Raw genomic sequence first — 15,363 nt, 5'->3', positions numbered from 1 at the left:
CAATGTCACGGATTTCCCAAAGGTCTCTTCATTAGCCTCCTGTCACTTACTGTTTGTGTTCCAGTTTTCCCAATGTGTATGTAAAAGAATCTTCCTTTCTTTTAGATTGAAAAACAGAGAAATGTTTTAAACTGTTATTGACTTCTAAGTGAATCACATTGTCATCAGAGAATGCGGTCTACGTATGAAGCTGATTCTTTACTGGGACTTACTTTATGGGCTAGAATGCAGTCAATTTTTGTAAATGGCTCTTGCCTGCTTGAGAAGAAAGATATGTCTTCTCAAGAAAGCCTAAATACTGCATACAAGATTGGATTCTATATCCAAAAAAAAAAAGAAATCAAGCTTGTTAACAATGGGTTGACGTCGTCTAAGTCGCTACTAGTTTATTGCCTTTTGCCCTGTGGATAACTAAGATGTAACTATGCTGAATCTTCCTTTTTTAAATTAAATCTGTTAAGAGCCCTAGTTGCACACATTAACTTTCATTTTAACTAAGTGCACTGTCTTCATTGGGAAGGTTTTAGGGTAAATTGTATGAGAATGCTGTAATTTTTTGGTATGGATACATAGTCTGAAAACCTGAGACTTCTTATGTAAGACGATTGTGATACTTTTTCTAAATATAGGAATGATACCTAATTTAATCCGTACTTTCTAGACTAATTCCAATGAATTTATGGTAAAGAATTAATAATACAAAAAATATACCTGAAAAGCAGCAAGTGTTCTATTTGACAACATAAGGAAGGTTTTTTACACTAGAGGATAAAACTGCACGTGAAAAAGGACAGCCTGCATCCCCACTGTCCCCCACCATTGCCCTACCTTCCCCCTCCCTTTGGGGGAATTCCATGTGAGAAGTTCTCAGTTAGTGGAATAATACATTCGTCATATATGACAACCTAGAAGAATCGGCTCTATTTTCCCCTTCTGTGTAACTGGGACATAAAAGGAAAAGTTAAACATTTACAGGCACAGGTAGAGCCAATGTTAATAGGCTTGACAAAAATGAAATCAAATCAATAAAAAGAATCTTGAGAACATAAAAGGACTGACTGGAAAATAATTAACTAAGGTCTTGAATTTTAAGAATTCAAATTCCTGCACATGGTCTGTACCAGTCAGTAAAGCAGTGTCATTCTGACTTCATTTTCTTAAAATCAAAATTCTTTTTAATGTAAGTGGCATAAAACAAATGACTTATTTATCAGGAAACTGAAAATATTTTAACTGTACTTCATATATTCAGACACTTCTGCTGGATACATTTGGGCCTGTCAGGAATATAACAAGGCAAAACCAGAATGACAGACTGAGATTCTTTTAAACGTTAATAACAGGGATTTCCCTGGTGGTGCAGTGGTTGAGAATCTGCCTGCTAATACAGGGGACATGGGTTCGAGCTCTGGTCTGGGAAGATCCCACATGCCGCGGAGCAACTAGGCCCGTGAGCCACAACTACTGAGCCTGTGCGTCTGGAGCCTGTGCTCCGCAACAGAGAGGCTGCAATAGTGAGAGGCCTGCGCACCGCGATGAAGAGTGGCCCCCGCTTGCCACAACTAAAGAAAGCCCTTGCACAGAAACGAAGACCCAACACAGCAAAAATAAATAAATAAATAAATTAATTTAAAAAAACACGTTGATAACAAAGATCAAAGTAAATTACTGGACTCTTCACTTCTTAAAAGTCAGTTGCAAGAAGTAAAAAATAATCACCAAAAAGTGATGTAGCATTTAAGCGTTTTTTTGCTCCCACCTAATGGTATCTATTTAGGGTTTTTTTTGCGGGAACTTAGTTCCCCAACCAGGGATCAAACCTTGGCCCCAGCAGTGAAAGCACTGAGTCCTAACCACTGGACTGCCAAGAAATTCCAGGTATCTATTCAGTTTTAATAAACCTTATGTTGTATTATGATTTAATATCATCCTAAGGCTTGTTACAAGCTATAAATAAATTTTACGTAAGGGTAAAATAGTGCATATTATTTCCACCAGCACGTTGGACATTTTTCCCTACCACTTACCTGAATCACCACTGCTGGCTGGTGGGAGATCATCAAAAAGCAAAGGTCCCCCCGATCCTGAAACACAGCAGAACACTGAGTGAGCCCACAAAACCAGGAGGAGGCTTAAGTTTCAGAATCCATCCCACCAGGACACCTACACAGGTCATTGAAATAAACTCAAAACTCTTGTGTCAATCCAGTGGCAACTCATACAGTGCTAAATAATGTCTTGAACCTATTTTATTTTAAAGTCCTATCATTTCAAAGGAAACAAAAAAATCTGCCTTAAAGAGTTAAATCTTATTCCAGCTAGTATATTAAACACTCAAATGAACCAGAGAAAACTGCTCAACACTTTTATGCAGTTTCTCAGGGCTAGCGACTAGCGGATTTTTCTGCCTTACCTGATGCCATGGATTCAAAACTTAAGACAGTCCAACACCTAAAACATCTGTGTGTTGAAAATGGGGGAAAGGGAAAAAGATTGAGACAACTACAATCCCAGGATGACATGTTGACACACACCTGGGAGAGCCTGAAGACTGTACCTGAGTCAGTACTGCTGGCCGGAGGGAGATCATCAAAGAGCAGAGATCCTTTCTGAGCTTCTTTCCCTAGAACACGGAACACCTGCTTAGAGAGCATTTGGTCATTGGCCAGATGGGATTCAAAGGGGGACATCTTTAAGTTTGCCATTAAATTCAAATCTTCTCCCCGCTGCTGGACAAAGCTTATTTTTAAAAAATATTTTCTTGACAGCCATTTAATAGGGACATTTGTTTCCAAAAAGTTACAGTCAACACATAATACAAGCAATGAAAGATGACCCAACAGGCGTTTTAAGGGCTATTGCGTGTTTTGAGGGAAACAAGTATTGTTTTTGATAATTTCACTATTGAACAAATATTTTAAAATCTTTCTTTAAAAGTGAATCCTGGGAAGAAAAAACTGACTCTAGAGCAAAACAATAATTCTATCTTGGTACCTCAATACAGAACTTCAGAAATAAAGGGACTCTTCAAAGATCTACAGGTCTTAAAAATCCTATTTCAGTACCATTCTGAATTAACCACCAGGGAGAATCTTAAACACACGGAGCACAGAGATGGTGAGAGGCCTGAGGGAAGCCAATCTGCCTTAACAGCACAGTGCCCAATTCAATAAATATCTATGAAGAAAATGAGGGATTTCAGATACTCCAAGGTAAACTCAGGAGAAAGCCAGGAAACTTTCTAAAAACCTAAAGATTGGGCTTCCCTGGTGGCGCAATGGTTGAGAGTCCGCCTGCCGATGTAGGGGACACGGGTTCGTGCCCCAGTCAGGGAAGATCCCACATGCCGAGGAGCGGCTGGGCCCGTGAGCCATGGCCACTGAGCCTGCGCGTCTGGAGCCTGTGCTCCGCAATGGGAGAGGCCACAACAGTGAGAGGCCCGCGTACCGGAACAAAAAAAAAAAAAAAAAAAACCTAAAGATTTACCTACCAGAAGTACTTATCTGAAATGTTTTATACTCAATTATCCCTTTCCACATAAAATGTAACCATTATTCCTTCTCCAGCTTTCCCCAAAATTTCTATTGAAGCTATGAAATACATGAACTGGCCCACCGGAACGTGGGGGAAACAGAGGGCTAAAGATGAAGGTGTGGACATCCACGTCCTATGAAGTTCAACACACTGATCTTTCTCCTCTGAGTTCAAGTACAGAAATGTACTCATTTAAAAACCAATTCAGAGATACGTTCGGTAGATTACTCCTTTCTGCTCATGGACGCTGCAGAGTAAGCATCGTTGACATCTCCCCTTCGCCCCTCCACTGCCATCATGTCTAAGTCAGAGTCACCCAAAGAGCCCGAACAGCTGCAGAAGCTCTTCATCAGAGGTTTGAGCTTTGAAACAACCGATGACAGTCTGAGGAGCCATTGTGAGCAGCGGGGAACGCTCACAGACTGTGTGGTAATGAGGGATCCAAACACCAAGCGCTCCAGAGGCTTCGGGTTTGTCACATACGCCACTGTGGAGGAGGTGGATGCGGCCACGAATGCAAGGCCACACGAGGTAGATGGAAGAGTTGGGGAACCAAAGAGGGCCGTCTCAAGAGAAGTTTCTCAAAGACCTGGTGCCCACTTAACTGTGAAAAGGATTTTTGTTGGTGGCATTAAAGAAGACACTGAAGAACATCATCTAAGAGATTATTTTGAACAGTACGGGAAAACTGAAGTGTTTGAAATCATGACTGATCAAGGCAGTGTAAAAAGAGAGGCTCTGCTTTCGTAACCTTTGATGACCATGACTCTGTAGACAAGATTGTCATTAAGAAATACCACACTGTGAATGGCCACAACTGTGAAGTAAGGAAAGCCCTATCTAAGCAAGAGATGGCTAGTTCCTCATCCAGCCAAAGAGGTCGAAGTGGTTCTGGAAACTTTGGTGGTGGTCATGGAGGTGGTTTTGGTGGGAATGACAACTTTGGTCGTGGAGGAGACTTCAGTGGTCGAGGTGGCTTTGGTGGCAGCTGCGGTGGTGGTGGATATGGTGGCAGTGGGGATGGCTATAATGGATTTGGTAATGATGGAAGCAATTTTGGAGGTGGTGGAAGCTACAATGATTTTGGCAGTTACAACAATCAATCTTCAAATTTTGGACCCATGAAAGGAGGAAACTTTGGAGGCAGAAGTTCTGGCCCCTAGGGCGGTGGAGGCCAATACTTTGCCAAACCCCGAAACCAAGGTGGCTGTGGTGGTTCCGGCAGCAGCAGTAGCTGTGGCAGTGGCAGAAGGTTTTGATTACTGCCAGGAAACAAAGCTTAGCAGGAGAGGAGAGCCAGAGAAGTGACGGGGAAGCTCCAGGCTACAACAGATTTGTGAGCTCAGCCAAGCACAGTGGTGGCAGGGCCTAGCTGCTACAAAGAAGACATGTTGTAGACAATACTCACGTGTATGGGCAAAAAAACTCGAGGACTGTATTTGTGACTAACTGTATAACAGGTTATTTTAGTTTCTGTTCTGTGGAAAGTGTAAAGCATTCCATCAAAGGGTTTTAATGTAGATTTTTTTTTTTTGCACCCATGCTGTTGACTGCTAAACGTAATAGTCTGATCGTGACGCTGAATGAACGTGTCCTTTTTTAAATGTGCTGTGAAGTTAGTCTACCCTGGAGCCATTTTGGTAAACTACGCCAACAGTGTGAAGTTAGAGCTCCTTCAGGGTGATGCCAGGTTCCATTCAAAATTTACTTACAACCTGCTTTGGTGGAGAAGCTACTGTCTTCCGAAACCTTGGTGTAGTTGAACTGACAGTTACTGTGTTGTGACCTGGAGTTCACCATGAAAAGGGTCACCCAAGCCAAGTCATGGAGTTTTTTGATTATTAATATATGATTGTTGGCACACCCTATGCAATATATCTAAATTGGATTATGGTACCAGATATAGATGGGAATGAAGCTTGTGTATCATCCATTATCATGTGTAATAAATAAACAATTTAATACCCTCTTAAAAAAAATAAAAGTAAAAACCAATTCAATGTGTACGCTCTAAAAGTTTCATCCATATTGTCTTTTTGCCTAGAAATGAGCTGGGTATCAATTTTACTTTTTTAAAAAAGTAAAAATTTTAATTAAAATTTATAAACTCCAAGAAAGGAAATTTCTTCAGGAGTCTTTAGGTCAGAAGTACATTAAATACCTGGTAATTCCTAATTTAACAAAAAGTAACTCTTCTGCTTTATACCCCTAATGCAAATGGGAAATGTCGACTCCATAAATTACATTTTTATCCCTTAGGATTACCCTAAAGACATTAAGTAATTACAAATACTTTCATTTTTCTCACAAGTGACATAAAGACTCTGTGGGGAGTATCCAAAAAAACAGCATTAGGAGGACACTAAGAGGTATTTAGGATAACCATTTACTCACTGTATTAATCCTCCTACAAGAATTGCTAATATTCTAGCAAGCCACTTCCAAGGGAAACTCAAACTGTATTGGTCTAAGCATCAACATGCCCATTCCAACAGACTCAAAACTGAATGGGATGACCCAGAACAATCACACTGGATTCAGCGGGGCCAGAGCACCAGGCATCTTGGGAGAGGGGGACATTATAGGGAGGAGGCCAACCTGAAGACAATCAACCCTTCTACTTACGCAGGGTCCGATTTTAATTTCTGAATTAAACTACCCATCTAAGTCAGGTCTTTCCAAATCCAATGTCCAATGGGGCAAAGTCCTCTTTTACCCAGGTATTAATACATTTTCGGTCCTGGCAAGCATTCCTCATAATAGAGTTTCCAGCTTAGCACTAGCCTGGCCTCTCTCCTTTGGCGACAACTCAGTTTAAGTCAGTTCCTCAAACCTACCACCAGCCCCAGAGAAGGGCTTATCTTCCCATGCTGAACAGAATGAGCCTCTCCTCTCCTCTGTCACTCTAGAATACTGTGAGTGGTATTTCAATTAAACACAATGAGATCATCTCATATTTTTGTTGGCCACAACTGAAAATGGCTTATATAAATGATAATTAACATTCGCTGCCTGCCAGGAACGATTCTAGTGCTCTACAAATTTTAATGGATTTAATCCTTACAATAATCTTATGAGGTGGGTACTATTATTATTGTAACTTACTGATAAGAAAACTGAGGCGCTTAGGTTAAATAACTGTCCAAGAGAGAGCCAGTGAGGAGTGGAGATCCAAACCCAGGCAGCCTGCTTTCCCAGCCCATGCTCTTGGCGACGGGCTACACTGCCCCCACCCCACACTGTTCTAGGAACTTCACAAGGATCATCTCATTTAACCCTTACACAACCCCACAAGGAGAATCCCGAGGCTCTGTAAGATCTCTGGGACACCTTTATGCACCATCAAAAGGGTCAGAGTTAGTATAGCTTGCATCTGGATTCTGTAACAACAATCTGTAGGTCACAGATGCTATAAAGGGAACTTCTGGTTAGCCAGAACCTTACATTCTGTTTTGGATAAATAGTAATTCAAAGTATTTGGAGCTGCAATCATTGGACCAAGTGTGACCTTGACCCTAAACTTTGGAAGAGGCCCCTGATCTAAATATAAGAACTCTCATAAAGAAAGAAACAAGACAGAAAACAAGTTTTTCACTACAGATAATCTTATCTAGATTGTTGGTTTTTTTTTTTAAGTTACCTACATTCTGAAGCTAAGTCTACTGAAAGTTACATACTATGCTGAGAAAAATACTCTTGGGCTGATTATATTCAGATTAGCTATAAGTTGCTACGTACAGTAAAGCAACAACAAGCTTTTAAATAGTTTGCCTAAACTGCTTCTTATACCTAGATTTTCTCTTCAACTACAAATGTGACACAGCTGACCTCCTCATCCGAGGATGTGGAACCTGTGGATACGGAGGGCCATTGTACTAGGCCATTTTATTGATATATAAGGGACTTGAGCATCCTCGGATTTTGGTATCCGAAGGGGATCCTGGAACCAATCCCCCACAGATACTGAGGGACTACTGTACATGTTTTCCAAATACCACAGACATATTAGAAAAAGGCCCCGCCTCCCCACCACCGTAACAGTTTATTGTATACTTTCCACTTTCCTTTATGCTCGTGAACTTGTGTATGTGCATTTTAATTTTTAAAAGGTGGAAGTATACTATATACACAACACTCTACATATATCACTATTCATGTAAGCCATCACACTGGGTCTAACGATTTGCTTCAACAGCCGCACACTATTCTCTATGGAAAGCACTGCCACTCACTCGGTCTGGTTCCCTTACTGATGGGCATGCAGCATGATTCTGGTTTTTTACATGACAAATAATGCCACAATAAACAACCCTAGGCTTATATCCTTATTTTATCTGCTAACTGCTGGTCAAAGGGTAAATTAATAAATCTGACAAATGCCAAAATTTGTTCCAAAAAAAGTTGTGGTAACTTTCACCCCCCACACGCTTTATGAGAATATCCATTTCTCTACACCCTCATTACCATCTTGCCAATTTTTAAATCTGATGGGTGAAAAATATGGCACATCAGTGATCTGCTATTCCTTTCCAGTGACGGAGGAAGCTCTGGTTGATGGGTCATTTGCATTTCTTCCTCTATAAACTGTCAGGACACATCCTTTGACCATTTTTCTAACGGGTCATCTCTTTTTCTTATTAATTTATCTGCGCCTTTCCCTTACTAGGGATAGTAACCTTTAGTATTGTGTACCACAACCACTTTCTCTCAGTCTGTCTTTTGCCTTTGTGCTATTTTGCCTGCAGAAACTTTTTATTTTTACATAGCTATATCCATTCTAATTTTTATGACTTGAGTTTTTTCTTATTAACCCTGAAGTTTTACAATTAGTCCAAGTTTTTTCTAATATCTCAGCCTTTATTTTATATGTAGATCTCCAATTTTCTAAAAGGAAATATTTTGAAGATGGCCTGCCAAGCAAATATTTACTTAGTCCCTGACAGCTGACCATCAGCTTTAAAGTGTACTGGTGTAGTGAAAGAACCACCCTATAAAACTGAAACCAGGTTACTGCCCAAACAACTTTAAACCAGGACACCTTTAACTTGTTTGGACTGCCAAATATAAGCTGTCAATCTTTAAAGACATCAAGTCAGCACTTTTATGAGTATGATGTACCAGAGAAATTCCATTTCTATCTGATAATAACAAACATACTCCCTTTTTTAGGTAAGCTATGTATACTGTATATAAAAAACCTGATTTCACTCAGCAGTCAAAACATGTTAGGGGCTGGTATGAAAACTCCTAATTTAGCACAAAATCTGAAAACATTTAATGCGTTCTTTCCACATTTTTCTTCAGACCATAAAAATTAAGAGGCTTGGGGTAGGAACATTAGATGTAATGTTTAAAACAAAAAATCAAAGAACTAAATAAAATACACTTGATGTGATCTGAGGAGTGAGATACTTCCTCCCTTTGGACACTTAGTGTTTTCACAAAATCCATTTAAGAGTGCATTTTTTTCCCCTTCTGAATGGCTGTGAAAGTTAACTCATAGAATAGCACCTACTAGGCACTAGCATCTAGTAAGCGCAGACCTCGTGCTCTACCTGTGCTACATACTGTACACACAGCGCCCTGTCTAACCTGTGGGCTAACAGGAGGAGGCGACACTCATGTTTCCCAGAAGCAGGAACTGCCACAGAAGACAGCAAGAGCAGAGTTGGGATCAGAAACCACACAGTCTGATAACATGTCTGGAACAACTCTTTCTGGGGACTGTGAAAGTGTCTAGGTCTTTTATTGTTCCCTGAATTAGCTCAGAAATTGGTGGCACCTGCACATCCTTTGTGAGGGTCACGATGGTGCGATTCAGCCTCATCTCTCCATCCACTTCATGAAACCAACTCTATTTTCCTTTCATTCTCTCTACGTTCAATTTTGTCAATCAATATGATCAATTTTTCGGAAACAAAAAGTATGACGTTTTGAATTAAGTTTTCAAAAATCAAAGCATTTCCACAAAATTGTGAAATCAGATTCTGTTCTTGTTCAAATGATTTTGTTTAACCTGTTAAGACTCACCTTGTTGGTTTGAACTAAATGCCTGTCAAGGTAACTTTGGGTCCCGATTCTGTCACTCACTTTAGTACTTATCCCTCTCAGCTTTCTGTCAGCTACAAATTCGGAAAGCATGCCTTCTTTGTTTTCAAAGCTGTTTAAAAACATACACCCAGCCAAGCAGGACCGTGTCAGTGCCCTCCCCACAGGCAGGGAGCAGCTCACGAATCCACGCTTCAGGGAAGGGGGCGTTTAAACTTCACGCAGCGCCCCTGCCACCCTGTCGTCTCAGCCAGGGCTGGATACGCCCTCCCAAGCACCAACCTGTAAGAGTTGTCAAGTTTTGTATCGTTTCAAGGGTCCCTTTGCGATTCAAGAAAATGACAGGCCCACAGGCACATCTGCGAGTCCAAACGCTGCCCCAAACACATTCAGATAGAGGTTATACTCCATCAACAGAGTAAGGAAGAGTGTATACACAAGCCAGAGTTTTCACCCGTACCTAGAACAATCTAGAAAACAAATCTCAGAAACAATCCACAAGATGAATGTTTGGTAGGGAAAAGTCACGGCACCGTTACTGGGAATAATGGTCCGACAAAGACTGGCCAGCCTGGTGGTCCACGTGTGACAAGCCAGAATCCAGGCCCCATGGAGGGCACAACAACCCCTTCTCCGGGGGCCTTTCTTTTAGGGCCCCATGTCACAGTAGCCCTCCACGCTGGTACGCCCAGGCCAACTAGAGAACGAAACGTTCCCGAAAGAGCACACCGTTCCCTTGCCTAGAGTCTCTGCAAGTCCCAAGTCTACCCATCTTCCGAGAGGCCAGACTCCAGCACCACCTCCTTCCCCGCTCTCTGTCCACGGACTACAAACGTCGCTCCTCTGGACACTCAGCGTGTCCCACAGGCATTAACCTTAGCCATGTTCAATCTTCATCACTTGCGTGCAGAATTAGGCTCCTGGAGAGCAAAGGCTGGCCATCAGTCACCCTCCCCTTCCCCTTCCCCTACTACAACGGCAGCTCCCGAACCAGGCTCTGCAGACCCGCGCCGTGCGGTCCCAGATCGCCCGCGGATCCCCTACCGCAGACGCGGGCCCCCGCCCCCCGCAGGCTTTCAGACTGAGACCCGGCGCTGAGCTGAGCCTGCAGTCTGAATGCGTTTTTAGAGTTTTCCATGTTTTCTGCCACCAAGCTGGGCTCGTAAAGAAAGCCCTAAACCACAGCACCCAGCTGCGTACCTAGCCGTGAACACAGTCACAGGTCTTGCCAACCTCAACCTGGCGTGGCCGTCACCCGCTGGACACACAGGACCAACCGTGCGGCCCCGCGCTGCTGCCGTGGGCGGCTCCAACCCCAGCCTCCAGGAAGGACCTGGCACAGCGGCCGAGGTCGGGGGCCGGCAGGGGAGCGGGCCCTTCCCGGGGCCCCGGAAAGCACAAAAACTACCATGAATCGTTAGATCCAACGAGAGGAGCAGAGAGAATGAATTCTCTCTTCTGGGCCTCACAACCCCAAGGACTGAGTTGGCGATGACTTCCATCTCCGGGGTAGAGACGAAAAACAAAGCCGAAGAAAACGCAGAACTGGGAGCGCGCCCGGAACGACGCGGCCCACACGGCGAGCTGTTCGGACGCAGGCCGGCGACCCGGCGCGCGGCTCCCGTGAGCGGACGGCGGCGGCTGTGCGCGGGCCGCGGCGGCCACACGTGTGGGCCGCACACAAAGGTCCCCGAGCCGCGGTCCCCTCCTCCTGCGCAGCGAACATGGCGGAGACCGCGAACTCCCCGCGCCGGTGTAGGCCGCGCTCACCCTCCCGCGTCCCCGCCGCCGCCTCAGGCGCCGCGGCCTCAAGGCCGCCGCCCGCCCTCCTCCTCACCGTCCGGGCGGCCACCCGCTTACCCGCAGCCGGGCGCGGCGAGCGCTCGGGCTCCGGCAGGTCCCCGAACAGGTCCATGGCGGAGGCTGGGAGGCGGAGGCTGGGAGGCGGAGGCGTCGGCGGCGGCGGCGGCAGCGGCGGCGGCGGCGGCAGACGCGCAGCCCGCGAGCGGCGGCGGGCTCCACACCCTGCGGCTGAGGCGGAGGCGGAGGCAGCGGCGGCGGCGGCTGTTGCGGCGGCTGGGCGGTGGCGGCCCGGGAGCCGTCAATCACCCGAAGGCGGGCCCGGAACGCCACCAATCGGCGCGCGGCGTGGCCCGGCCGCCCCAGCGGCCTGCGCGCCGGCGGGGGGGGGGGGGGGGGGGGGGGGGGCGGGGCGGAGGCGCGCACGCGCACAGATCTACTCCTCGCCGGCTGCGCGAGCGGATACCTGGGCGCCGCGCCGCGGACTGTGCGATGTTTCTCTCGGACGCCCGTCCCGGGCCCCTCCTGCTCTTCCTGGGCACGGCCGTCCGATACCAAGAAGGCCCTTCCAGATAGACATGTCTGAGCTCGAGGGCAGCTGTAGTGAGCCCTGGTGGCCCGGAAGGCTTTATGGGGTTTTCACATCGGTTCCGTCCCTTCATCCTCACACCGCCACGGTAGGCCTCCATCCTTGGCCAATTTGAGATTGAGAAGCCGAAGCCTCATAGAGCGGTCCCTTAAGATGCAGTGTGGAGAGGAGGCATGTCTCGACTGCCGCCATCCGGGCACGTGGCGGGGAGGGGAAAGGGAGCGTCCATGGCAGGTTCCAGAGAGCAGTGACGTTAGGGAGCTGGCCTGGCACACAGCTGGGCCTCGGTGTTCTGTTGAATATACACAGGTTCATAAAACGTCGACATCAGGCTCTGATGACTGATCAAGCCAAAACCGAGGCCCCTCTCTTCATGTCTGAACACAGACGAAAAGACGCGCGTTGGCCAAGCCACAAAAGTGACCAAACATCCTTCTGTCTTGGCCAATAAGAGTGACTGCTGCTTCTTTACCAATGACAAGTTTAGGATTTCTCTAGTCTTCCTACCTTTGAGATACGATTTATTAAGACATCCAGTCAAGGAATTGCCTCCTTTTCCTGGCATAATCCAATCCAGAGCAAAGCCCTGCTTCCTTAAATGTTTCCCCAAATCAACTAACACAGACCCAAATGTAAGTCCTCTGCACGTCCCTTTACTGAGGTTGCCCGTGGTAATAGTCTCCCTGGCTGGGATGAGTAATAACCCAATTCCGACGACTGCAGGTGTGTTTCTGGTGATCTCTGGCTGAGGACACTGTGGGGCCCAGTGGGCCTTCATGCCTCTCATCTACTTGCCCGCTCACTCACCACTATTTGAAACCCTCACTGCTCTCTGCTCTCCCTTTAACAGATGAACTGCCTCATCCCTGCAGAAATGCTCTAAAGTAGCAATACAGTCCCATTTCCTCACCTCTCATCCATTTCTCAGCCCACCCCAACCTAGCTTCACCTCATCACTTCCCCAAAACAGTTCCTGCTAAGCTCACCAGTCATTTCCCACTCTGTGGCTAAATGGAGGTGATGTTTTTAGTCGTCCCCATACATGAATCCCAGCAGTATGACACGGTCAGTGTCTCTTTCCCTTTGGTTTGTGGAACACATCGCTCTCCTGGTTTGACGCCTGTTCTCTGTCTGCTTTGCAGGCCCACGTCTTCTGCCCGGCGATTAACTGATGGCATTCTTTAAGACTTGATCCTGAGTCCTCCTCATGCCACACTCCCTCCTTCGGCAAATCTCATCCACACTTGGCTTGAATTACCACTCATCTAAACGTGGTTCATTAATTTATGTTTCCTACCAGCTCCAGATCCACATGTTCAAATATCACTCATGTGACATCTATTGGATGTCTCAAAGGTACCTCAAGGGTTTCCCTGGTGGCACAGTGGTTGAGAGTCCGCCTGCCGATGCAGGGGACACGGGTTCGTGCCCCGGTCCGGGAAGATCCCACATGCCGCGGAGCGGCTGGGCCCGTGAGCCATGGCCACTGAGCCTGGGCGTCCCGAGCCTGTGCTCCGCAACGGGAGAGGTCACAACAGTGAGAGGCCCGCGTACAGCAAAAAAAAAAAAAACAAAAAAAAAAGTACCTCAAACTCAACATGTCCCAACCAAAATCATTTTCTCGACTCCTCACCGTATCCCCTTCGATATCTCCTTCCAGGATTGACACCTCCCTGTGTCCCTACCCCAGAATCCCTCTTGGGAAGATAGCCTCCAAGGTGGCTTCCACAATCCCCGTCTCCTCATATTCAGCTCTTGTGTGGTCACCTTCTTTTGAACGTGGCTGGTGTGACTTGCTCTGGTCAATAGAGTCCAGCAAAAATGTCAGGAGGTATGTGGTTACGTGGATGTAATTCCTTCACACAGGTTAGTGACACCCATCCTGCTAGTGTGACCCAGCAGGATCCTATGAGGCCTTCTCAGAACAGACTCCCACCCATGTCCTCCACCTGCCTTTTGTCTGTAGAAAAACTTTAGTCAAAGAAGTAATTTAATCAGAGAAGTGAGAAAATGCAGAAAGAAAGGAAAACAGTCAAACAGGACAAAATAATAATACTTTAGTCATTAAACAAAGTCAAGGACATTTAGTTCTTCCTCAAGGACTCTAGATAATATTCTGAACCACATCCTTTGAGCTGTTTTGCAGATACTGAAACCCACACCAAGTGGAAGAAGTTAACTGTATGCTGCCCACAAGCACGTAGACCCCAAACCAGTTGGAACCAGAAGGTTGATGATGCTGATTCCCAATTACCTCACCACCAAGCAATCAGAAGAATGTCCATGAGCTGACCACGCCCTGTTCCTTGAACTCCATAAGACTCCTCACTCCGCCCTCCAGGGAGGGACACACAGTCTTGAGGGAAGTAGCCCGCTGTGGCCCCCTTCGCCTGGCAAAGCAATAAAGCTATTTCTTTCTATTTCACCCAAAACTGTCTCCGAGATTTAATCCGGCGCCGGTGTACAGAGGCCAAGTTTCAGCAACACTAAGAGGCTCTCTCTTGCTGACTTTGAAGAAGCAAGACACCATGCTGTGAGCTGCAGAATGGAGAGGGCCACAGCGAGGACCCGAGGGTGGCTTCCGGCTGACGGAAGCGGAGGGCTTCAATCCAGGAGCACACAAGGAAATGAGTGCTGCAACAGCCTGTGAGCTTGGAAGCTGGTCCTTCCTAGTCGAGCCTCAGATAGACTCCTGTCCAGGCCCACACCTTGACTGCAGCCTTGCAGAGGACTCTATCGTACCTGGACTCCTGAACCGTGGAAACTGTGCCATAATAGTGGATGTGGTTTTAAGCTGCTCGATCATGGTAATTTGTTATGCAACAATAGATAACAAATACACCCTCCATCACCAAGTCCTATCAGTTTTATCCCCTGACTGCCTTTTGAATCCACCCCCTGACCCCTGCGCCCACCACGTCCGTGTCACCGAATCATGGCCTCCTTTCGAGCTTCTCCCTGAGGCCTTTTCTCAACCCCTGTACTAGTTTTTCTCTCTCTGGTCCCGGCATATTTTCTCATGTGGGTCCTTTGGCTTGGGATGTTCTTCTAGGTCCTCCACTCCAGGAAAATTTCATTTGTTCCTCGGATTTCAGTCATCGATTCCTCAGGAAAACCATTCTTGAGTGACCTAAGTACGATCCCCCTTTATGGCTTTTGTCATAGTTGCCGTTTTGCAGTTATTTATGTGATTATGTCATTAACGACTGGATCTCCTAACAAAATGTAAGCTGTAGGAGGTCAGGAACTATGTTTGGTTTTGCACATTACTGCATCTGGCACACAGTAGGTGCTCACGTACACTGGCTAGATGAATGATGAATGAATGAATGAACGAATGGATGAATGAGTGAATGGATGAATATGTCCATTTTTGATGCTCAAAGTTCATG

At 46.0% G+C, this 15,363-nt stretch overlaps 1 protein-coding gene and 1 pseudogene across 7 annotated transcripts in view; one reads left to right on the top strand and one right to left on the bottom strand.

Annotated features, from left to right (window-relative positions):
- Positions 1-11,598, bottom strand: part of ILKAP (ILK associated serine/threonine phosphatase) — a 29,331-nt gene extending 17,733 nt beyond the window's left edge. The window contains exons 1-4 of one of the 7 annotated variants that reach the window (XM_027117003.1): positions 11,443-11,598; positions 2,558-2,623; positions 2,028-2,084; positions 51-98 (exon numbers count right to left, since the gene is read on the bottom strand). In XM_027117003.1, the coding sequence (XP_026972804.1) occupies positions 51-98; positions 2,028-2,084; positions 2,558-2,623; positions 11,443-11,497 (226 nt within the window). In that variant the 5' untranslated portion in view covers positions 11,498-11,598. Of the gene's footprint in view, positions 1-50; positions 99-2,027; positions 2,085-2,413; positions 2,506-2,557; positions 2,624-11,442 lie in introns of those variants that run through there. The other 6 variants (XM_027116959.1, XM_027116982.1, XM_027116965.1 and 3 more) reach the window with 6 other exon arrangements.
- LOC113626014 (heterogeneous nuclear ribonucleoprotein A1-like) lies at positions 3,672-5,136 on the top strand (annotated as a pseudogene).
- Positions 11,599-15,363: the final 3,765 nt, after the last annotated feature.

Source organism: Aethalodelphis obliquidens, unplaced genomic scaffold, assembly GCF_003676395.1.
Source record: "Aethalodelphis obliquidens isolate GAN/ISIS:26980383/991018 unplaced genomic scaffold, ASM367639v1 scaffold2, whole genome shotgun sequence".
Classification (NCBI taxonomy): Eukaryota; Metazoa; Chordata; class Mammalia; order Artiodactyla; family Delphinidae; genus Aethalodelphis; species Aethalodelphis obliquidens.
The sequence above is the reverse complement of the archived record's forward strand: the minus strand, read 5'-3'. Positions and strand labels throughout refer to the sequence as shown.